Genomic DNA, 24958 nt, shown 5'->3' on the forward strand with positions numbered 1-24958 from the left:
TTCTGTCCCCTCCCGGTGCTGTCTGCCCAACACCCCCGTCCTGCTTCTCTCGTTCCTGCATGAGAAGAGATGTAGGGTGTCAGGAAATGGGCTGACTCACCTGACATCAGATTGAGTCCTTTTTATTTGCCCTTTTGGTTGGCCTCAGTCTCTGATATTGGGAACGACCACGTTATGTTTGTGAAGGTTTTCATTTCACAGAAGACACTTGGACTGCAGGGGACTCTGGTGATTTAAAGGTCCGGTGTGAGTGGCTGCCTGATAGCTCTTTGTTTTCGACAATCCTTTGACTAGAAAAAGAAATCAGAGTGTGTTTTAAACATGCTGCCCCGCGAGGGACAGGGATTCCTTCACTTTGGGCTGTGTCTCTGGTGGTATGTATTCACACTTTGCTTCAGAGGTAGGTTTTATTTCTGCTTGTTCTCATATTCCCTCTTTAGCTACATGTATTTCCTAGTTTTATTTTCCTCCTTTTCTAGTTGTGCTTGACTGAGCAAAGATGAGATATGCTATGGATAAATATGTAGAGTGTCTGCACAGGAATTACTCCTCTTATAACTGCTAATTAATCTATTCATTTTTAGTTGGTTGGCTTAACATGTAAAATGAGATTTCGGGGGGATGGGATGGGGAGGACAAGGAAACATTGTAAACCATGTTTTATTTTATTTTCCCAATGAAAAATAGGCAAAAATAACAATGGTACCGTTTTCTGTCCACCTCCACTATGGATGTATTCAACTTCTTTACCTGTATTTAATATTTTTGCAAAACTGTGGTTTATTAGCTGATACTATTCCTCAGTCTATGAACCCTTCCATTTTGTAGGTAATCATCTTCATTTTGGGAAATGTGTCCTAAGAGTAAGATCATTCATTTTCAAGTTAAGGCTTAGAAACGGACAGCTGCTGCTCTGTCCATGTCCACAAAGCCACATTTCCACGTGCTGTTGGCTTTGCAGGGACTTGCTTGTCAAGACTCAAGGAGGGTTTATCTGAAATGTCTCAAAGGAAAAGAAAAACCTCAAAGGAGGAAAATGGGTAACAGGAGGATTTTTTAATTATCTGTTTTATGTAGAAATATTTCTATCTTTATTAATTATGATGGCAGACAATGATGTTTTACATCTAAAATTGCTCTTTCCTGCTGAAATCTCAGTGTTTCCAAATGCATCTGTCAAACAACACTTTTTATTTAGTAATATAACAGCTATCTTTTCCTTTGTTTTTGCCTAATGAGTTGTTCAGCCCCTTAAATTTTTTTTCTTTCAGGGTATAAATCCCTTTGGGAAATTTATAGAATAGTATTTCAGGTATCAAATTTGAATTCTATAACGAAAAACATAGAGGGGGCCTTAATGAGATGAATTATGTCAAACGAAAGCAAGTAACCTACATTTAGTGCATTCTTGGGAAAATACAAAGAGACATGCGTTACATTATTGTCTAAATTTAATGACTGAAAGTGCTATTGTTTAAGAACTTTGGGGATTCTATAAAAAATATTTTAAGTAAATTTTCCTTAAAAACTTTGCACTCTCACACATCTCCAAGAATTGAAATTCAAAGTTGATTTTAAAAAGGAGAAGGGCTTAAGACCTTAATGAAATTACTAGTTATTTAAGTTTGATTGAAGAAGGTTCCCCAGCTACACACCCTGCTGGTTGTAGAAACAGAGACCAGTCAGATCAGTATTTTGACAAGAAAGGGCAGGACTTCTCTTTAATTACCGGATCAGTAAGACGGTGAGTTCTGTTCAGTGCCATAACTGAACATCTCAAGCCTGTGTCTATCTATCCCTTTACACTGTGCAGCCATAGACTTTAGAAGTGCTCTTACCAACATCAGTTTGTTTGCTAGCGCACTAGTCCTGAGATGCCGGTATTACTCTTTTCATCTCGGTGGTGAAGGGGAGTAGCATGGCCAGGAGGGGCAGGTGCAGTGGTGCTGGGGGAAGCTGGTGTCCTGCACCCGCCTTCCCGGATGGAAGCCCCTGGAACCTCCCCACCAGCCAGCATCCTTTCTGCTTCTCTAACCCCTCTCTCTGTATGGTGCCGCAGGATGTGCAGGCTGTGCGTCCGAGGAGAGGCTCTTTCACAAACTGTTTGCTCATTATAACCAGTGCATCAGGCCCGTGGAAAACGTTTCTGACCCAGTCACTGTGCATTTTGAAGTGGCCATCACGCAGCTGGCCGACGTGGTAAGTGCAGGGTGGGCACCACGAGGCCTCAGAGGCCCCAACTCTGAAGGGTCCAAGCAATTCCCACTCACTGCACTGGGTAAATAAAGGGATTTTTGAACACAAACAGACAAAAATCTACAGAGTGCTGCCCTTCAAAGCCAGCCCGTTGGGAGGGATCCACTCTTCCCAGGGTTGCTGTCATTATTCTCCTTAAGGCGATGTTTTTCTGGAAATGCTCTCAGAACCAGTTTATGAAACAAAGAAGCGAAGGGGCATTTGAAGGGGGAATACAAAAGGAGCTAACTTCATTGTGCACCTATTATGCACCAGTGTCCACACTTAGTGGCTGTCATCTGCATTTTACAGCTGGGGAGAGGAAATCTCAGATAAGAAACTTTCCCCACGTCATACAGTTACAGATGGTGGCACTGGGGTTCAATCAGCACTGTTCAACCCCAAAGCTCATGCTCTTTTGACTCCGTATAAGAAGAATTGCTTTAAGTCTCCTTTGTTATAGAAGAAAGAGAAAATTCACCTTGTTTCACATAGGGTTCCATCCAGCCCTGAAAAACTGATGGGAATTTGGAGGTCTTAGTTTAATTTATTGCTACCCTGTTTAAGGGGCAAGGAGGACTAGAGTTCTTTCTTTTGAATAATCTTCACACCCTAGTTGCTGAGAGAGGAGGTGTGGGACCTGATACCCTAACAGAGGACAGGGTTCTGGGCTCCAAGGCATGGCAGGGCGCAGGCTGGCCTGAGGCACTGGACTCGGACCAAATTCCAGGAATAGGCAGGCTCAGGACGTAAGGGGTAAGGGAAGTCCCAAGCATCTCTGAGACAATGGTGCACAGACCGAGGGAGCAGCCCAGACCCTGGACGGTGGCAGGGGGTGCCTCCTTCCTCTCAGCTTTGCCTGGAGAAACAGTGGTGGCTCCAGGTGCACCTGGGGGAAGACCTCAGTTATGGATATGAAGTCCGGGCTCACCATGTTTCTCCGGTCCATGCTCCCCAGTGGACTGGGCTGACCCTGACCTGATCCTCTAGCTTCTGGCCCAAGCTGGAAGTATGTATATGCTGATAAATACTGGTTTAAAAAAAAGTAAGCCAGATGTTTTATCTCACTTAGATGGGCCCACTAATTCCTTTAATAAACATTTATTTAGTACCTATTCTAATCCCGCCTCCCCTTTCCCCTCAAATAGCTTAGTACTTGTTACTGGTCTCCTACCAGGCTGGAAGCCACACTTGGTATGAATTGGGCTGTTATGAATGGAGAACTGGACTGAGTGACCCCTAAAGTTTGTGATACAGCATCACTTCAAATCCATGATCTATACACCCTTTCAGGACATTGTTCTGAAGATGGTGGGTGGAGGATTGCTAAATACAGATTTTGGTATTTGCATTTGGCTGCTATCAGTGATTGAAAAACACACACATGCTCTCTCAGCTTATATAAAACAAGTTTATTTCTTTCTTATGTAATAGAAATCTAAAGGTTAACAGCCCAGGTTAATACCAGGTTGCTTCGTGGTAGTGGTGTTTGGTTGCCCAGGTTGTGCACTGCACAACTCCTGAGGATGTTAATCACATGAGCTATGATGCTAAAAGCATAAACTGTGACAGGGACCAAGGTTCCTTCTATCTTTCTATGTCACCGTCCTTAGCATGTGATTTCTTCCCTCAGTGTTGCCTTGTGGTCCAGGATAACTGCTGATTTTCACTCATCATATTCACATTCTTGGCAAGAAGCAGGAGCAAGAGAGAAAGGGGCACATACCAGACATCTGTGACTTCCTTAAGGAGTTTTATTAGAAGTCCTACTGACAGCTTCTGCTTCCTAGCTCATTGACCACCCCTAGCTGCAAGAGAGTCTTGAGAAATGTAGTTTTTTAACTGAAATTTTATTTATTGAAATAATCATAGATTCACTTGCAGTAAGAAATAATAGAGCCCTTGTGTACTTTCTTTGACCAATGGCAACAACTACTGTATCTTTCATTTCTAAAATTTTGTCGTTTCAGGAAAGCTATACGTAAATGGAATCACACAGTATGTAACCTTGTGGACTGGCTTTTCCACTCAGCATAATTCTTTAGAGATTCATCCAAGTTGTTGCTTGTATCAATAGTTCATTTCTTCTTTTTTTTCTTCCAGTTTTATTGAGATACATTTGACATACAACACTGTATAAGTAAGGTGTACAGAATAGTGGTTTGACTTACATACATCATGCAGTGGTTGCCACAATAAGTTTGGTGAGTCATTTCTTCTTACTGTGAGTAGTATTCCATGGTATTGATGGAGCACACTTTGGTTGACCTTTCATTGGTTGAAGAACATTTGGGCTGATTCCAGTTTTGGTCTTTTACAAATAAAGCTGCTATGAACATTTGCGTACAGGTTTTTGGGTGAACATTAATCGTTATTTCTCTGGGATAAATGCCCAGGGGTGCAATTCCTGGGTCATGTGGTAGTTGTGTGTTAGTTTTAAAAGAAACTGCCAAAATGCTTTCCAGAATGGCTGTACCCTTTTACATTCCTACCAGCAATATGTGAGGGATCCAGTTTATCTACAGCTTTGCCAGTATTCGGTATTGTCACTGTTTTTTATTTGAGTTATATTAGGTATGAAACGATATCTCATTGTGGTTTTAATTTGCATTTCCCTAATGATTAATGATATAAAACCTCTTTTCATGTGCTTATCTGCAATCTGCATATCCTCTAAGGTGAAATGTTTGCTCATGTCCTTAAGCCCATTTTCCAGCTGGATTGTTTGTTTTTACTATCTAGTGTTGAGAGTTCTGGCTATATTCTAGATGCAAGTGCTTTGCCAGTTTTGTGGTTTGCAAATATTTTATCCCAGTTTGTAGCTTATCTTTTCTTCCTCCTCGCATGGGCTTTCACATGAAGTTTTTAATTTTGATGTGGTCCAATTTATCAATTTTTCCTTTTATATGTCATGCTTTTGGCATCAAGCCTAGTAATTCTTTTCCTTATCCCAGATCCTATAGGTTTTCTCCTATGTTTTTCTAAAAGTTTTATTTATGTCTTATGTTTAAGACTATGATCCATTTTGAGTTAATTTTTATATAAGATATGAGGCCTAGATTTTTTTTTTTAGACCTGTGGGTGTCCAATTGCTCCAGCACTATTTGTTGAAAAGGCAATCCTTTTCCCACTGAATTGGTTTTGCACCTTTGTGAAAAATCAGTTGAACATATTTGTGTGGGTCTATTTCTAGGTCCTCTATTCTGTTTCACTGATCAGTGTGACTATCCCTCCACCAACACTGCACTATCTTGATGACTGTAGCTGTAGAGTAAGACTTAATATTGGCTAGAGTGATTCCTGCCACTTTGTTCTTCTTTGTCAAGATTGTCTTAGCTATTCTGTGGCCTATGCCTAGAATAAGCTGCCTATGTCCACAAAAAGCATTGCCCTGATTTTGATAGGAACTGCATTAAACCTGCAGATCAGTTTGGGGAGAAGTGACATCTTTACTCTGTTGAGTCTTCCAGTCCATGAATGCGGGATGTTTCTCCATTTATTTAGCTCTTCTTCCTTCAGGATTTTGTAATTTTCAGTACACAGATCCCATACATGTATTGTTACATGTATACGTAAGTATTTTGCTTTATCTGGGAGTGACTGAAAATAGTATTATGCTTTTTTTTTTTAAACCCCACATTTGTTTATTTATTTATTTTTGGCTGTGTTGGGTCTTTGTTTCTGTGCGAGGGCTTTCTCTAGTTGTGGCAAGCGGGGGCCACTCTTCATCGTGGTGCACGGGCCTCTCACTATCGCGGCCTCTCTTGTTGCGGAGCACAGGCTCCAGCCGCGCAGGCTCAGTAGTTGTGGCTCACGGGCCTAGTTGCTCCACGGCATGTGGGATCTTCTCAGACCAGGTCTTGAACCCGTGTCCCCTGCATTAGCAGGCAGATTCTCAACCACTGCGCCACCAGGGAAGCCCTATTATGCTTTTAATTTTGGTTTCTCCATGCTCATTGTTAGTATATAGAATTTTAAGACTTTTGTATATTGATCTTGTATCCTAAGATCTTGCTGAACTCACTTAGTTTCAGCATTTTTATAGATTCCATGGGATTTTCTTTGTAGGCAACCTTATAATCTGCAAATAGAGATAGTTTTATTTCTTCCTTTCCAGTCTATGCCTTTTCCCCCTTTTTCTTGCTTCATTTCAGTGGCTAGAACTTCCAGTACTATGCTGAATAAGAGTGGTGACAACAGACATCCTTGTCCTGTTCCCAGTCTTAAGGAAAAAGCATTCAGTCTTTCACCATTTGGTATAAAGTTAGGTGTAGCTGTTTTGTAGATGCTCTTATCAAGTTGAGGAAATTTCCCTTTATTCCTAGTTTCACAGAGTTTTTAATCATGAATTGATGTTGAGTTTTGTCAAAAACTTTTTCTCGGGCTTCCCTGGTGGCGCAGTGGTTGAGAGTCCGCCTTCCGATGCAGGGGACACAGGTTTGTGCCCCGATCCGGGAGGATCCCATATGCCGCGGAGCGGCTGGGCCCGTGAGCCATGGCCGCTGGGCTTGTGCGTCCGGAGCCTGTGCTCCGCAACGGGAGAGGCCACAACAGTGAGAGGCCCGCGTACCGCCAAAAAAAACCCAAAACAACAACAACAAAAAAAACCTTTTTCTCCATCAATTGATATGATCACATGGTTTTTCTTCTTTAGTTTGTTGATATGGTAAATTACATTGATTAAGTTTTGAATGTTGAACCAGCCTTGCATCCCACTTAGTCATGGTGTATAACTTCTTACACATTGTTGGATTCAGTTTGCTAATATTTTGTTAATGATTTTTGCATCTAAGTTCATGAAAGATATTGAACTGTCATTTTCTTTTTTCGTAATGTCTTTGTTTGGGTTTGTGTCAGGATAATATTAGCTTCACATAAAGGATTTGGAGTTGTTTCCTCCTCTTCTATTTTCTGGAAGAGATTGTGGAAAGTTGGTATTGATTTTTCTTTACATATTTGGTAGAATTCTTCAGGGAAACCTGCTGGGCCTGGAGATTTCTTTTCCAGGAGCTTTTTAATTATAAACTCAATTCTTAAATGGCTATAGGGTATTCAGACTGTCTATTTATATCACTTTTCAGATTCTTTTCCCTTATTGTTTATTACAAAATATTAAGTATATTTCCCTGTGCTATACAGTAGGTCCTTGTTAGTTAGTTTGTGGTTTTTGAGGAATGGGCCCATTTCTTTTAAATTGACAAATTTATGATAAAATTAAAATTGCTCATGGTATTATCTAACTTTTTAATGGCTATAGGATCTGTAATGATAGCTCCTGTTTCATTCCTGATATTGGTGGTTTGTGTCTTCTCTCTTTTTATTTTTGTCAGTCTTGCTAAAGGTTTATCAATTTTGTTGTTTTTCCCCCAAAGAATCAGCTTTTTGTTTCATTGATATTCTTTTCCTTTTCAACTTTATTGATTTCTGTTTTATCTTTATTTTTCCTTACTTGTACTTGCTTTGGGTTTATTTTGTGTTTGTTTTTCTAATTTCTTGAGGTAGAAACTTGTGTTATTGACTTGAGACTTTTTCTCATTTCTAATGTAAGCATTTAGCTGTAAATTTTCTTCTTAGCACTTTTACTAGCTATGTCCCTCATATTTTGATATATTGTATTTTTGTTCCCATTCAGCTCTATGCGTTTTAAAGAATTTCCTTTGAGACATTCTCTTTGACCCATGGATTATTTAGAAGTTCAGTTTCCATGGGTTTAGAGATTTTCCTGTTGTCTTTTGGTTATTGATTTCTAGTTTGATTCCATTATGGTCAGAAACACACTATGATTCCAATTCCTTTAAACTTGTTGAGGTTTGTTTTATAGCCTATGATAAGGATATGCTCTGCGTTGGTTAATATTATATATGCATCCTTGAAAAAATGTGTATTCTGGTGTTTTTGAGTGGAGTATCTATATATGTCAATTAAATTCTGCTGGTTGGTTATGTTGTTCAGATTTTCCCTATTTCTGCTGATTCTGTCGAGTTTACTGAGTCCTATTGGTCGCTGAGAGAGGGATATTGAAGTCTCTAACTGTAATTGGGGATTTGTCTGTTTTTTCTTTCAGCTCTATCAGTTTTTGTTCCATATAATTTGAGACTCTGCTGTTTGGTGCATATATGGTCAGGATCATTGTGTCTTCCTGGTGGATTGATCCTTCTTTCATTATGTAATGTCCCTCTTTGTCTTTAGTAATTTTTTTCCTCTGCATCTGCTTTGTCCAGTGTTAATATAGCAATTCTTATTGGTGTATTAGAGTCTACCTGTCCTCATGTGGGGCACCAGAAGTCCCTATGGGCCATATTCATTGTTGTCACTGAGCCATGGTGAGGTCTGGGAGTGACTGTGATGCAGTACAGCCCAGATGCACAATTACCAACTCCCTTCTAGAAGACTGTAGGCCGTCTGCTGCTGTTTGGGCCTCAGGCTTGGCCTTAGAGCACCAGAGAGCTCTACATGGAAGGGTGTCTGCTGCTGCATAGAATGAACTTGGCCACAAAGTCTAATGAGTGGATGATCTTCAGGGTAACTGTATTCCCACTGTCCCCCTCATGGGGCCAGGACAAAGCCCCTGCCCAGTGTTTTCGATGGCCTGGCATATCTGACATGACAAACATGAAGGCTTTCAGAATGTAGCCCACCTGGCCTTTCTGATCTCAGTCTCTGAGTCTGTTGCTTCTGCTCCAGAATCTAGTCCATTTGAAATTGTAACTCCAATCCTTTAATTGAACCAGGTGTCAACTACTTTATTTTCCCAAGAAGGAGACGCAGGGTGATGGTCCCAGGAACGTGGGGTTGTACTGTGGGTCTCTGGTCTCCTTCAGCTGGGCTGTCTGACAGCAGTTCCCATGACCATAGGTGCAGTCTGGCATTGGATGGAGAATGCGACTTTCCAGACCCGGTCCTGACCCATAAACTTGGCTGACACCTCTGAGGGTGTCCATCCACCATGAAGCAGGTCCACACCACATGGAGGTTCACCAGGCTGTGGAAGTATAGATGGGGAGGCAGGAATACTGTCGGGATGATATTGCCAACTGATTTTAATTCTCAGAATACAGCGTTCTAGCTCATAGTGTGCACTAGTTCTCTAAACAGTGTATTAGTGGACGGAGAGGAAGCAGTTGTTGGAAGATGCTTATGACTGTTACCTCCAAGACATTTCTGGACTGCTAGAGCTAGTCCATTCCTGACTGACAGCTAATGGATTTATTGACATGGCCCCTGCGTGAATCTGCTGGTCACAAGGTATGAGCAGAAGACACTGTCCTTAGACTTGGGTAATTGTAAAGTCATGGATAAGTAATAGTCCATTTCTTTGCTTGCCCTGACCAATAGAAAACCATGAATGTGACTCCTTTTGTTGACCTTTTAAAACCCTGGGGCTTATCATGACTTGACACAAATCCCTTTGAAGGAGGAAGCTGGTGAGATCTCCAGGTAGCGTTTTCTGGGGGGCATGGAGAACTGCAGAGCAGCAAACCAGAGTGGGCTGGTGTCCAGCCCTGGCCACAGCTTCCTCAGCCAGTGTGAGGTGTTTACTCTGGAAGGTGCTCACGTGTCTGGGGAAACAAGGTTGGTAAGTTTTGGGAACCCACTGCCGGCCACTGTGTGACCATCAATAGCCTCCAAGCGTTGTGCTCTGAGACTGTTGGAGGCTCTGGATGTGTCTTCAGTGGCTGCTCCACTGAGGGGTGGTAGTTGATAGGAACGCATTATATCTGGCACGTCCTCCTGGAACGCTTCTGTTCAAGAGACCCAGGGCTCTTTGCAGGTCGTTTAGGTACCGGCTTAAACCACCTCCTCGGACAAACCTTCCTGGATCACCCTGTCTAAAAGAGACGTGTGTGCGTGTGTGTGCAGACACACACACCACTCAATCCCTCTTTATTTTTTTGCATGGGACTTATCACTATCTTACGTTATACCATGTGTGTATTATTGATTTTCTGTCTCCCCAGCTAATAGCTTAGGCACATGTAGGTAGGGATATTTTCCATCCTGATTACTTCTGTAGCCCCAGCATTTACAGAGCGCACAGTAGGTACTCCATAAATACTTGTTAATGAATGATTGAAGCAATCGGCAGAGGTGTGTGTGGGAGCAGTGCTCTGGGGAGTGGCAGGTTCCAGCTGGAGGACTCCATGGTGAGCTGAGGCTGACACCTTGAGGGGCAGTGGGGCTCAGGACTCAGGACCTAGAGGGTGCTGGGGCACAGCTGAGGAAGAAGATGGCAAAAGCAATGATACCCATCGCCATCTGCAGGACTTCCCCTCCCTCCCTCCCACTCTCTCTTCTCTCCCTTCTTTCCTTTTATGGGATCAGAAATGTTTATGGGCTGCAGTGGTCAGAAAGGCTTCACAGAAGTGGGACTTCAATCAGATTTGAAAGACAGTCATAAAGCCACATTTCAAAGTCAACAGGGTTGGGACCAGTGTGGAAATATTGTATTTTTGGCCTTTTATAAATTGCCTTTTCAGTCTGCTTTTTTTCCCTCCGTTAGCATGAATAACTCAGATTGGCTATTTTTAGTTGTAATTTTTGCTCTAAGATTCACTTCTATTAGCAAGTATATTTGAGGATAAAAAATATTGTTTCTTCTTCCCAGGATGAAGTAAACCAGATCATGGAAACCAATCTGTGGCTACGTCACGTACGTGTCTATGTCACACGTTCTTCTCTTGGAATTGTGTCACACTTGTGTGTCAGTTTAACAACATCAAATGGATAAAAGCCACTAGCATTCCCTCTTTGCATCTCCAGCTTATGATAGAGCATAAAATATTAACTAGCTCCAAAGCCCAAAGTTCAATCTGGTAACGGCTGGCTGGGTGCAAGCTTCATGCTGCAGAACTTAGTGACAGAGTTCTCTCTGACTCTGCTTCGGTGGTTTCTGCTCTCAAGTCTCCTATTTTTGTCTGAATCTCGAGCTCCAGAGCCAGATTCTTGACCACTCTTTGATCCTGCTCTGGGTTAGATTCCCACCGTCTGGTTTTATCAGTCATACCATCTTGTTCTTCCTTCCTGTCTCAATCTTTTATGCAGATTTTGTAACAAACCCATCATCATACACTTGAATTATCTTTTTAATACTAGAAATGGATTGCTACTAGAGATTGAACATAGTCCATGGAATATGGAAGCTGAGCCTGTAAACTTGGCTAGCTAATTAATAATCAATAGATACTTATCTAATATCTATATTTACCCCAAATCAGCTCAGCTACCTTGTTCCCCATGGATTTAATCTTCCAACTTTTGGTAGGAAACCAACTCTTTAAATAAGAAAATTTTCAAAAAGTTGTTGAACCAACATAGAATTAACATTGGAAGAAAGTCAAGAATTTTTAAAAACTGACTTCTATTCCCTTTAGATGTGGAATGATTATAAATTGCGCTGGGACCCAGTGGAATACGATGGCATTGAGACTCTTCGCGTTCCTGTGGAGAAGATCTGGAAGCCTGACATTGTTCTCTACAGCAAGTATGGGCATCTGACAGCCAGTCTCTTTCCAAAGTTGCCTTTGGTACAGACTGACCCAAAGCACAGAGGGTGTTACTAATGGTGTCTGGTTTACTTTGCAGTGCTGTCGGCAACTTCCAAGTCAAAGGCAAGACAAAAGCTCTTCTTAAATATGATGGCATGATAACCTGGACTCCACCAGCTATTTTTAAGAGCTCCTGTCCTATGGATATCACTTTTTTCCCTTTCGATCATCAAAATTGTTCCCTGAAATTTGGTTCCTGGACCTATGACAAAGCTGAAATTGATCTTCTAATCATTGGCTCTAAAGTGGACATGGATGAATTTTGGGAAAACAGTGAATGGGAAATTGTCGATGCTTCTGGCTACAAGCATGACATAAAATACAACTGTTGTGAAGAGATATACACAGACATAACCTATTCTTTTTGCATTAGAAGGTTGCCGATGTTTTACACCATTAATCTGATCATCCCCTGTCTCTTTGTTTCATTTCTAACTGTGTTGGTTTTCTACCTTCCTTCTGACTGTGGTGAAAAAGTGATGCTTTGCATTTCAGTTCTGCTTTCCCTGACAGTGTTTTTGCTGGTGATCACAGAAACCATCCCATCTACGTCTCTCGTGATCCCCTTGGTGGGCAAGTACCTGCTGTTCACCATGATCTTCATCACCTTGTCCATCGTGGTGACGGTGTTTGTGTTGAACACCCACTATCACACCCTGACCACACATACCATGCCCACGTGGGTGAAGGCAGTCTTCCTCCGGCTGTTACCCCAGATCCTGATGGTGAGGAGGCCTCTGGACAAGAGGAAGGGGACAAGATATGACAAAAACCCCGAAGGCTTCTCTGGTAGGCCAGCCAAAGTCAAGTTCGATCGTCGCAGAGAGCCCAAACTTCTTAAAGAATGCTGCCACTGTCGTAAGTCCAGTGAGATCGCCACCAGCAAGAGACGGTTAGGTCATCAGCCTTTACAATGGACGACTGAAAATTTGGAGCCCTCACCTGAAGTCGAAGTTGTAGTTGACAGTGTTCAATTCATAGCAGAAAACATGAAGAACCAAAATGAAACAAAGGAGGTAAATGTATGGGTCTTCTAGCCTGTTCACCCGCAGCAGGCCTGGGGGCCCTGCATAGACATGTCAGATCTCCAATGTGAGTTCTGTTTGCAAGACGGTCAGGGAGTGGTGCCCTAAAAGCCAGCCCTGTGATGATGCAGTTATGGGTAAACCGCCCTGCGGAGGGGGTGGGGTAAGGTGTAGCCTCAGAGCAAATCTCTGCCTCCAGAAATGTCAACTCAAGTAAAATCTGGTTAAAATAAACACTCAGGGCAGCCTTGGTTTATTAAACTGAGAGCCCCTGCGTAAGGAAGGGTGGGAGAGGGAAAAGCCGGCTGAGGGGCAGGAGGAAAGCCTGCAGGGCTGGTCACAGTCTGGGAGCCTGGGAGGAAGGTGGCGTGAGCCTCCGGCAGCTCCAGTCCTACTTACTCCACTTGACGGGGATCCAGGTGCTGATTGAATGAACCTCAGGGTTATTTTTAGCATCAACACAGTCTGCTTCTGCAGCCCAGAGTCTAACTATAGCAGCTCGGACCTCCTCATCCTCCAGAGAGAGAGAGCTCAAGAACTTTATGCCAATTTTCCATACCATCAGGATGACTAGCTGGGGGCCTCTGAAAACTCCTGCCGCCGGGGGTCTGGGTCTGACCTGATGGCAGTAGCCATCATCCTTATCTCCTAATGAAAGGACATTGCAGGCCTGAAGTCCACCCATTGGTGCTGAGGCGGACATGGGCTGCATGTCACACAGGTCAGGGACGGGGTACATCAGGGCCAGGTGAGCCTAGGACGCCCCTCTGTGGTGACACCTTTGTCAAACTAGGGGACAGTTGCTGCTGACTTGATCACCACCAGGTAGGGCTCTTGGAGGTCGGGAACAGGAAGGACATGAGAGATGTAACGAGCTCTCCCTGACCAGCGTGATCCCGAGTTCTAGAGGGTCACCTATTCCTGATGGGGGGGGGCCCATCACATCGCACATCCTACACCCCCCGCCTCAAACCCATTTCCCAGACTTGCCAAGGAGTCAGACTGTCCTGTGGTGTCCATGACAAGAGTGGATGAGAAATATCTCCTGCCCTATCAATAAACGAAGGACGTTGCACCCGTCAAGCCATCAACCACTGCAGTCACCCCCAGCTGTGCACCCTGAGGGGATTCAGGGTGGAGGAAAGAAGGATGCTGGCCCTAGAGAGCTAAGTTGCATATCAAAGGAATGATTTCCGCGAACCCAGACTCTTGCCTCTTCCCATACATAGAAAAGCGCTAAATTCCTTAACTTGAGATGTCTGGTTTTCTTTAATTAACAGTAATCTTTTTTTTAAACGTTTTTAAAATTGAAGTATAGTTGATTTACAATGTTGTACTAATTTCTGCTGCCTAGCAAAGTGACTCAGTTATACACATATATACATTTTTTGGGTATTCTTTTCCATTATGGCTTACCTCAGGAGATGGGATGGGGGGAACCAGGATATGTAGGAGGTTTTGCAACAAAATCCAGGTGGTCAGAACATCAAAGGATTACTCTTGCAGACAAATGCAACAAAATGCTCTACAACTAATCTTTTGATGTTCCGACTACCTGGTCTTTGTTGCAAAACCTCCTCTATGCCCTGACTTTTTTTTCCCTTACCTCTTCAGGGCAGTCCCTCAGAGCGACCTGAGAGGCTGCCTCCCGGGCTTGAATTCCTCAGAAAATCCACTGAATAAAACATAATTCTCAACTGTTAGGTTATGCATTTTTTTCCCAGTCAACGCAGAAGTGGAGCTCTCCGAGCAGCTCTTTCTGGGGTGCTGCCTGCAGTCAGGAGAGGTCCTGTGTGCCCACATAAGCGTGCTCACCCTGCAGCCCGCTGTCCCAGGACTGACGGAGCGCACGTACCCACCCTCTGCAGACAAATGGAAGTTCTCTGTGTGCTACAGAGGAGACACGGGTTAACCAGAATCACGGGGATATTTGCTTTAAAATTGCCAGGAAATCTTCTGTGAAAAGGAAGCAGCTTATTTATGAGACAAAGCTTATCTCCCACGGTTTTGATTTTTTTTTACAGCTCCTTGACTTTTGTCTTTCAGGTAGAGGACGACTGGAAATACGTGGCCATGGTAGTGGACAGGGTGTTCCTGTGGGTGTTTATAATCACCTGCGTGTTTGGAACTGCAGGGCTGTTTCTCCAGCCACTCCTGGGGAACACAGGACACTCGTAAGATGGATTTTCCCTTTATCTTCAGAAACTTACAAGACACTGTGTTTGTTCCATGTTTCCCCCACCACAAGGAAAGGGATAGAAAGCTTCGCACCAAGTCCCCATCTAGATGGAAAAAGGGGACTTTATTGCCAACCAGGAGCCTGGATGCCCTCCCTTGGGGCACAGAGGAGTACTTTATGATCCCAGTGTCTGGGATCTGACACTGGAGCCCAGAGCTGGCAGCACCTGCAGGCTTCTCTTGTCTGTACACGTTTGGCTTCCGGGGACGTGACCGACCCACAGAACAGCAAACCGTGGAATCAAAGTCAAGCCATGCTAAGAGGTTCTTTTGCTTCTCCAGTTTATGGGCTTCTCAGTATAATGACACCTGCCAGGCGTGAAACTCTGGACCTTGGACATGCTGACCTCTGCAGCACCTGTGAACTCGCGTATGCTTGCTTTCTCCTGCACATCTCTGTGATGTAGAGCACACACTGCAGCATTATTTGATGCATTATTTAGTAAAAAAGTAACAGCAGGTAGTCAGTCTAACCAACAGGCTGTATTTACTCCCCTTCTAAAAAATCTTACTGAAGTAGAGTTGATTTACAATGTTGTGTTAATTTCTGCTGTACAGACAAGTGACTCAGTTATGCATATATATGCATTCTTCTTCATATTCTTTCCATTTTGGTTTATCACAGGATACTGAATATAGTTCCCTGTGCCACACAGTAGGACCTTGTTTATCCATCCTATATATACTAGTTTGCATCTGCTAACCCCAAACTCCCAGTCTTTCCCTCCCCCACCCCCCATATTTAATTATCATTCATCTGGCAAGAGACTTGAGTGGTGACATTGCCACAGTCACAGAAATAGGTTCTGTCCATGCACTTGGAGCTTTGTAGGAAAAGTCATAAACACAGAGATCTCCAGGACCAGGTATCATGTGGGGAATGTAACCAGAGCAATGAAAATAAAGCATGACGTGGTCTGGCCGGACAGACCTGAAGCACCCTTTGCCGTGGGTCCAAAAGGTGTCTCTTCTCATCAGCAGTTTCCATTTGCTCTTTGTAACTGAGACTGAAAATAAAAGTGTTTCTTCTGTAGGAAATGGTGATCTTGTACCTTTTAGGGCAATTCCTTTTCTGAGAGGGAGTACCTTGGGTATTCTGTTTTATTCAACCCTCGTTTATTATCTTCTTATTTTTTGTATACACTTATTGTAACATTTTTAAAGATGCATTTTAAAGTAGAAGAAAAATCTACCCTAACACAGGAACTAATTTCACTTTGCCTTTTCCATTCTAGTCCTTGTCTAAATGCACACATAATTTGACACCTCAGTTTTACCTTTCGGTTTTGTATTTTGCTCTTTTCTCAATATCATGTCAGCAGCATTTCTCCGAGATGTTACGCAGTCTTGAAGTATAATTTTTGTGGTTGCATAATCTCCATTGTGTTGATACCCTACAACTTCTATTACTGATACTAACCAGGGTTCTTGACCTTCCCTTAATCAATAGAAATTGATAAGAGGCCAGACAAGAAACTCAGGCAAGGCTTTATTGGGGCTCCCGAGGCGGCAGGAGCAAAAGGAACGAAAACAAGTAACGGCTTCCCTTGCTCACTCACCGAGGGGGGCGAGCTAGTTCCTTATATGGGGCGAGGGTAGGGGTGTGTCCAGGGGTTGGGCAGGAAGGGGGGCGTAGGTGGTCTGCCCACCCCTTAGGTGGTGTTGAGAGCAGGGGGCAGGCACAGTACCCTGCTTTTGCTCCCGACACCCTGCTTTTGCTCCCAACTCATCGGAAGTGGCAGTTGGGGTTTTTTTTGGTCTTTTTGTATCTTGTTGTCCATAATTTGCCCCAACTGCACATATACGCAGTTATTTTTACTCCCTTATAGTTTCTTTGTATTTTTTTGCTCAAGGAGACGTTTGTCCAGGTGAAAGCCCTGCAGCAAAGGGTCCCAGGTCCCAGCTCCTAACCTGTCTCATTACCATGTGCTAATTCTTCCTTATCTACCTCATCCTGGAGCTTAAGGCCGGTTGTAGTACCCCAGGCACAAGTTACTCTGTTTTAAAGTATTTTTACTCTCTTCATGTCATGTGATTGTAGCACCTCTATTTTATCTGTCTTTACAGAGGGTTGCTTGTTTCTTGATACTTTTTTTTTCTATTAAGCCAAATCACTATTTCAAGTCATTGTTTAAAAGTTTTCATGGTGGTAAATACACATGACAAAATGTACCATCGTAACCCTTTTTAAGTGTGCGGTTCAGTGGTATTAAGTATATTCGCATTGTTCACAATCATGAGCACCGTCCATCCCCGGAACTCTTTTCATCTTGCAAAACTGAAGCTCTGAACCCATTAAGCAATAACTTTTTAATTTTTTTGAGGAACTGTCACACTGTTTCCCACCGCAGCTGCACCATTTTACTTCTCACTAACAGTGAGCAGGGGCTTCATCTTCTCCACACCCTTATCAACACGTGTTAGTTTTTTGATGGTAGCCATCCTAATGGGTGTAAGATAATATCTTGTGGTTTTGATTTGCTTTTCCCTAACGATGAGTGACGGTGAGCATCTTTTCATGTACTTATTGGCCACTTGTATATCTTCTTTGGAGAAATGTGTATTCAAGTCCATTGCCCTTTTTAAGATTGGGTTATTTGTTTCCTTGTTGTTGAATTGTAGGTGTTCTATATATACTGGATATTAACCCCTTATCAGATATAAAAATAAGACTTTTAAGAACTGCAGAACAGGAAGATGAGAGGAAAGTGCTCCCAGCCAGGGGCAGGAAGCCAGGATCCTGACTTCTTAGCATATTCTTTTGTGCATGAACGGACATCAGCCTTCCAGCCCAGCTTTCCAGAAGTTGCTTGGTGATCCTCAGGGGCAGTGACAAACTAACAACATATATTTTAAAGAAATAAGCATTTGAATAAAAGAGGCATCACAGCATGGAGATGTCTTTGTGTATCAGGTCTGTAGAATCAATGACTTTGAGAGATGGAACGGAACTCATAGATTATGTAGCGCAACTCTTTTTTTAATCGCAAGAGGTAGAGTGGCTTGCCCATGATCACGTAGCTAACAAATTCAACTCTGAAACCCACGTCTCCTGACTCTTAAACCATTTCTCTGCCCCTGGATGATTTAGTCTCTCTCATGAGATGGGAATCGAAAACGACAGAAAATCAACTGATTTGGCCCATCTCCTCCCTTCCCATCCGCATGTCCTCCCAAAGGCCAGGGAAAGCACCTTTCGCTGTCAGTAATCGGAAGGAAAAAAGTTTCTAAATGTAAACGAGGTTAGAGAGATGAAGCAGCAAGTGCTCTCTCAGTTTAGGAAGGTCAGGACTATTAGTGTCAAAGTTTATTTTAGCCGGTGTAGGGGATGCAAATAACTTTTGTGGGCTATATGTGAGTCTTCAGAACGAGATCAGTCATTGCTGAGTTGAACTGCAGACATTCTTGGGAATATAAGTCCCAGGTCAGAGTGGAAGCATTTCTCTCCCTCGCTGCCCCATCTGTTCCTGCTTCCCCTGGCTGAGGTAGCAGAGCGGGGGCAGAGGAGAAAAGCTGGACGTTAGCAGATGCGGAAGCATAAAGAGACTGACCAAAGAGGGCCCATCATGCAGGGTCTGCTCGCTGCAGAGAGGCTGATTTGCCCCCCACTGGGCCCCGGGCCCTTGCCGTCATGCTGAATGTGGGCTTGAGCGCTTGATCTTCTGATTTTTCAAGATACACTGAAAATCCAGCTTTTTATATAGAATCTCCAAGTTTTAAAACGCGGCAACCAAATTAAGAAGCGAAAATAAAGTCTTGGTGTCAGCTAAACAAAAACTCCTGCCTGCAGGGCCGTGAGTTGGCAGCTTTTGGCTAAACAAACCAGGGCTTGATCCCTTCCGTCCGGCAAGGTCAGGCAGGAGGGGCAGAGTCAGAGGCAGGGAAGTGCTGGGGTCGGGGTGGGGGGAGGAGGTGGACCCCGGGACCACGGAGCTCCATCTGAGGGCCTAGAGAGGTCTACACGGGCTGTCCCACTGGCCCCAACCTGCCCCGAGGCCTAGGGTGTGCCTCTTGGGTGTAGTGAGGGCACAGCGAGATAAGAACAGGGGCATCTCCCCTCGCCCATCCCCACTTTTGACTTGGGAACTCTCATCTGAACTCTTTAGCAGCAGCATCAGTTTTCAGCCAGAGCTGCTATTGTACCCCTTACACACGCACACACACACACGCGCACACACACACACACACACACACACACACAATTTCCAGCTGGTGTTTGGAAACGTCTAAAAGGGTATCTTGGGTTGTCACAATGACTGGGGCGCTATTGTCACTTAGGGTCTGGGGCTAGGGATGTAAGCCTCCTGCAGTGTGAGGGGCAGGTCAGTGTAGAATTGTCCCAAACAAGATACCCATAACTCCCAAAGGAAAGTCTGACCCTCTCAAGGGTGGTCAGTTTGGAGCACAGGCCTGTGAAGACCCACACTCTGTGGGCTTGTTGAGGGCAGCCACACACCACACCCAGCACACACCACACTCACCACGCACTCCACACCCTCTACACACACCATACACACACACATTACACACACACCAAGCCCACCACCCACGCCACACGTATCACACCCACCACACACCTCACACATTGCACCCTCACTGGGTCCTTGGTGCAGAAGCACCCATCCTCCTGGAGAAGCAGTAAGGCTCCTTCCCCACTGTATTCCCCCCTGAGGATAGAGTTTTGCAGGTGGAGAGGACTCCATCTGTAAGCAAGGATGTTGATAGTGCTTTCCACACAGGGCTGTTTGGAAGATTGCCTGAGTCAACCTTCACAACGTGTACTCTTCCTTTCGACCTCCCTGTGGATACTGCACTCTTCTGGCCTGGCGGAGATCCCCCTGAGTGTTCAGGGGCACGTCTAATCCTGCAGCAGGCCAGGCTGCTATGCCCTAGCGCCGCTATTCTGCCTGCCCCGAGGGGTGTGACAATGCACACCAGTGGAAATACTGCTGCTCTCGGCTAGTTTGCCTAAAACCAAGATTGTCTATGGACCAAAGAAATAACGTTACTTTTATTTTCACTACTATTTTATTGACATACTGAACAGAAAGTCTTAATACAAAGAAGGAGTATATGTCAGGTTAAACATAAATGGTAGTCACCATGGCTATTAAGTAAACAAATTCACATTAATATGTACTAGTAGGTGCTTCCAAGAAAGAATTATGACACAACCAAAAAAATCCAACCCAGCATAAAGATATTACTCTTTGGAAACTACAGTGTTCTAATGTAGCTAGTTAGAGACCATTTTTAAAAGGACCAAGGTCACAGGTAAGAGTCTCTGTAACTTTGCTGTGTGTTATGGCCACAGGCTACACTTCTAAAATTACCAGTGGATTAAGGTGGACAGATCACCTTAATCCAGGGATTAGTCTTAACACTAATGATGAGATAGCCCCATAGCATGTCCCCTTGTATGGTAAATAGAAACTACACATCACCATCTACGATGTATTCTGCCAACAATATTGAACTAGATTATAGTTGTAACTTCCAATTTACAGGAAATACAGGACACAGGGGGACAAGCTAAAGGACACCAGAAGCAAGTAACAAGACAACCTGAAAATGAGACATTCTTGGGGAAAACTGATCTCCTCCTTTCAACAAGTTAGTGACAAGAAAGAAATTAAAATAGATTTAAGAGGCATAGCACTATGGATTGAATCCTACTTTAGACAAGCTAACTCTTAATTTAGGCTATTCTTGAGATAGTTGGGGAAACTTGAATATGGAGTTATTGATTCTTCTAAGTGTGATCATAGTATTTTAGAATTCTTTTAATGTAAGAAAATGGTTCTTCAAGGGGCATACTGAAAATTACACGTGCACACACACAGAGCTGGAAATATTGGGTGGAACTGAGCAAGAATACAAATTTGTCCTCATTTTAGACAAATAACCCAATCCAAACTTTGTGATACTGGTTTAATCAACGAACAAATATGATTTAAGCCTGGACCACGTAGTCAACTCTCTTAGATGCTGCTGGGGATGTAATGGTGGATATGCTACAGTACAGCTGAGGAAGTAAAATTCACAGAACAAAGCAATAGAGAACAATTATGTTGTAAACTACGTATATATCAGAGACCGAAAACACCACAGGCTCTCAGAGACGGGGGCCCCGAGGGGCTGCGTGTTCCGTGAGGACTTCATGAGGAGGGGGTGTGAGCAGGGAGCTGAAGGGTGAGAACAATTGAGGGCAGCTCTCTGTGTGCCCTCAGCTGTGTGTGCCCACATGTGTGTGTTCCACACCTGTGTGTGTGCCCGCATGTGCGTCCTGTGCGCTCACACGTGGGATGCAAAGTTGTATGCGTCTTCCAACATCCACTGGTTGGAGTTAGCTGGAACATTTTGCCCACAGATTTGTCTTGCTAAACATTTGAATGTAAAATTGCTTTGCTTTAAAGTTAGGTTTTGTAGTTACTCCTTGGGGTGATCCTGCTATATAAATGTTTATCTTTCCCCACACTTGAGACCGTTATCCCCTCCCAGTCTAGCTGGGACGAGGCTTAAGCTTTGTGCACACATAGAAATGCTTGACCTTTGCTGTATTTGTGTCTGGTCAGAAAGAGGCTTGACGTGGAAAGTGTTTCACGTGGCATTTTTCATAATTTAACAATGAATTCAACTCGAAATACATCTTTCCAAGATCAGTACTGCCATTTACCCAGCAAACTAATGAGCTAAACAAAGTTAAGTAATGAGTTAAGTCAATAGTGTTCTCAATAAAAGGAAGAACACTGATTTGCCCTTTGAGTCCGTAATCCCGTCAGGGGTTTAAGGCAGGGAATCCTTGATTTTCATCACAGTGTAGCCCAGCAAATCCTGTCCTAAAGCAGCAATAAAGCAGATTATGTTTCCCCAAAGGAACAAAGTTACAATTACAAGTTGTGTGGTTTAAAATTGTGAAAGGTCCAGTATTTAATCTCTAAAGTATAGAATTTGGGGGCAGGAGAGGTCTTCAAAAGCATAACCTCTGGAGTCATAACCTCTTGCTATTGACAAGGAAACTAAAGCCCAGAGAGTGCAAGTGACTCACCGAAGACCCCACAGTTCACACAGCTAGGTAATGGCTGGTCTAGAACCCAAGAGTCCTAGTGCCCTGGATTCTGCTTTGCCATGTTGCCTCCCTTTAAAAATTCAGCAAAATATGCAGAAAAGTAATGACTATGTGGACCATACGAGGAGCCCCGTTGTTCCATAATGTGAGCACATAAAAATACAATTCTATAGAACAAAATTTGGTATCTATTGAAAACAAATGCATTGACCACATTAAATATTATTTAAACACCTATAATATATGAATATGATTTCTTTTCTTTTCTTTTTTTTTGAATTTAGAATTTCTTTTGAGGGTGATTTGAATGGGATAAATTTAAAAAACAGTCCAGGCTATTTGAAAAAATTCTATCATTTCTGTTCACTATGGTTCTGTGCTTTGTTCTAAGAATAGAGCAGATCTGGGTACTTTGTAGGAAAGGAAGCTGCACAAGACAGGAGGGTAATTAAAGGAAGCATTTCCAGGAGGAGGAGTCAAGGGCACAGGGAAGGAGAGACAGGTATGAAGGAGAAGGGCTGGTTGGTGCGAACAGGATGGCGATCTGCCTGGAAGCAGGAAGGGCAGTTTGGAGACTTCAGCAAAGGTCCAGGAGACTGAAACAGCCACGCGTGCAGAGCCCCACGAGAGTGGATGTTGTCCTCCTGCCATGTCTGACAACACACATGGATCATTACCTTCAAGACACGCCTCACTTTTTTTTGGCCAATAAATTTGCAATTCTATTCCCAGCAGAATCATCTTTCTAGTCCCCACCCATGTCCAGCACCTACCAAGCTGCAAAGTCAAGATCATTCAGTCCTTAAAATAGACCTCACTCTTCTCATGGTGTGATCCCACTCTGGGTGATTTTTCAGTGTCCATTTGCCATCGACAATTGAACATGTCTATAGGGGTTGGGATTTAGAAAAAAGGTTTAGTATAAGTGACTGGCTGATGTGTTTCCTTCTTCTTCTTCTTCTTATTTTTTTGTCCTCCAAATCCTACTGATATTTCAGAAGAAATGTGAAACGAAAACGAATCCGTAGGAGTGCTGGAAAGTTGGCTGTGGTATCTTCATAGACTGGATCGGTGGGGATGGCTGAAATATGTAGGACAGATGAGATCAGATTTATGGAAAAACCTAACAGAGCAGTGGAATTTGTGGTCCCATGCAGGAGAGTTGGGACCACCAAAGAAATTATTTTTTTCTAGCAAACCCCGCTATAACCCTAAGATTCTATATGGGGAGATGAGTGAAGGGCGGAGGACAAGCTGCTGTGGTTCTCCACCCTCACAGTGGCTTCTGCAGTCTGTCCCCACTGATGTGGTCATTCTGACACATGGAGAACTAGAGTGGGCACCAGATCAGAGAATTAGGGCAGTGCCCGAGATCACTTACAGCTACCGTGAAGGAAGGGGTGTCCCAAATGTAGAAGATGAACTACACGCACACCCTAGAGAAATGCTTGCTTGGACACTAGACAGTAAAGGAAAGTGACTGAAGCTAGGTTTCCTGTAATTAGAAATGTTTTTCACTGTCAGGAGAGTAAACAATATCAAAACTCACCAAACATTTGAATAAAATGACCACAAAAAGCATCAAAAATCAGCAGAAGAATTAACCGCTACAGAAAAATTGTTATTGCAGACAGTAGAAGAAGTCTTTTTTTTTTTTAAGACTTTTTTTTTTTTTGGCTGCGTTGGGTCTTCATTGCCGCATGCGGGCTTTCTCTAGTTGCGGTGATGGGGGCTACTCTTCGTTGCGGTGTGCGGTCTCCTCATTGCGCTGGCTTCTCTTGTTGCAGAGCATGGGCTTTAGGTGTGCGGGCTTCAGTAGTTGCAGCACTCGGGCTCAGTAGTTGTGGCTCATGGGCTCAGTAGTTGTGGCGCACAGGCTTAGTTGCTCTGCGGCATGTGGGATCTTCCTGGACCAGGGCTCGAACCTGTGTCAGCTGCATTGGCAGGTGGACTCTTAGCCACTGTGCCACCAGGGAAGTCCTTAGAAGAAGACTTTAAAGTAACTATTCCCCTAATATATATTCCAGAGGGTATGACATCCAAAAAGAAGAATTAGAGTTGTTGGAAATCAAATACATGATTTATCCACAGACAAACAAATCCCCCACCTGGGTAGGTGGGCTGAATAGAAGACTAAACAATAACTGAAAAGCAAATTAGTCAGCTGTAACATCAAACTGACAATGGAAAGAGTTAAAGAAATAAGAAGTACGAGAGAAAAGTTAATAAGTTAATAAATGTGGAAGACATCTAGGAATATTAAAACCCTTCTGTTAGAAATTTCAAAAAGAGAGGGGAGGGGCTTCCCTGGTGGCACAGTGGTTGAGAGTCCGCCTGCCGATGCAGGGGACGCGGGTTCGTGCCCCGGTCCGGGAAGATCCCACATGCCGCGGAGCGGCTGGGCCCGGTAACCATGGCCGCTGAGCCTGCGCGTCCAGAGCCTGTGCTCCGCAACGGGAGAGGCCACAACAGTAAGAGGCCCGTGTACCGCAAAAAAAAAAAAAAAAGAAAGAAAGAAAGGGGAGGAAGAATGGAAGACAGGAAATAATGAAAGAGGACAAGAAAATTTGCATGAGTTGAAGAAAGACAGTCACCTCGTGCCAAGACAAGGAGAGAGAAAGTCTTACACTTAGACACATACAGCATACAGGTGACATTTCTAAAGTCCAAAGATGAAGAGAGAAGCTTAAGCTTAAGAAGTTTAAGGAAAAAACAGGAATCTGTAGCAATGAGAATAAGAAGCATCCCTCACCATGGTTCTCATCTATAATGGGGGATACTGTAGAATAATGTCTTCAAAGTTCTGAGGGAAAATGATTTTGAACTCAGAATTCCAGGCCCAGCCA

The 24958-nt window shown here is 43.6% G+C and overlaps 1 protein-coding gene across 2 annotated transcripts; it reads left to right on the plus strand.

Annotated features, from left to right (window-relative positions):
- Positions 1 to 278: 278 nt before the first annotated feature.
- CHRNA6 (cholinergic receptor nicotinic alpha 6 subunit) lies at positions 279 to 14983 on the plus strand. Of its 2 annotated transcripts, XM_029226522.1 has the most exons (6): positions 279 to 400; positions 2060 to 2199; positions 10841 to 10885; positions 11607 to 11716; positions 11818 to 12796; positions 14852 to 14983. In XM_029226522.1, exons 1-6 carry the CDS (start codon positions 322 to 324, stop codon positions 14981 to 14983), a joined length of 1485 nt encoding a protein of 494 aa, XP_029082355.1. In that variant the 5' UTR covers positions 279 to 321. The 2 variants fall into 2 exon arrangements, with proteins under 2 accessions (XP_029082355.1, XP_029082356.1); XM_029226523.1 differs by lacking the exon at positions 10841 to 10885 and having other exon boundaries at positions 322 to 400.
- Positions 14984 to 24958: the final 9975 nt, after the last annotated feature.

The sequence above is a fragment of the Monodon monoceros genome, unplaced genomic scaffold (genome assembly GCF_005190385.1).
Source record: "Monodon monoceros isolate NGI ecotype Baffin Bay Population unplaced genomic scaffold, NGI_Narwhal_1 Super_Scaffold_17, whole genome shotgun sequence".
Classification (NCBI taxonomy): Eukaryota; Metazoa; Chordata; class Mammalia; order Artiodactyla; family Monodontidae; genus Monodon; species Monodon monoceros.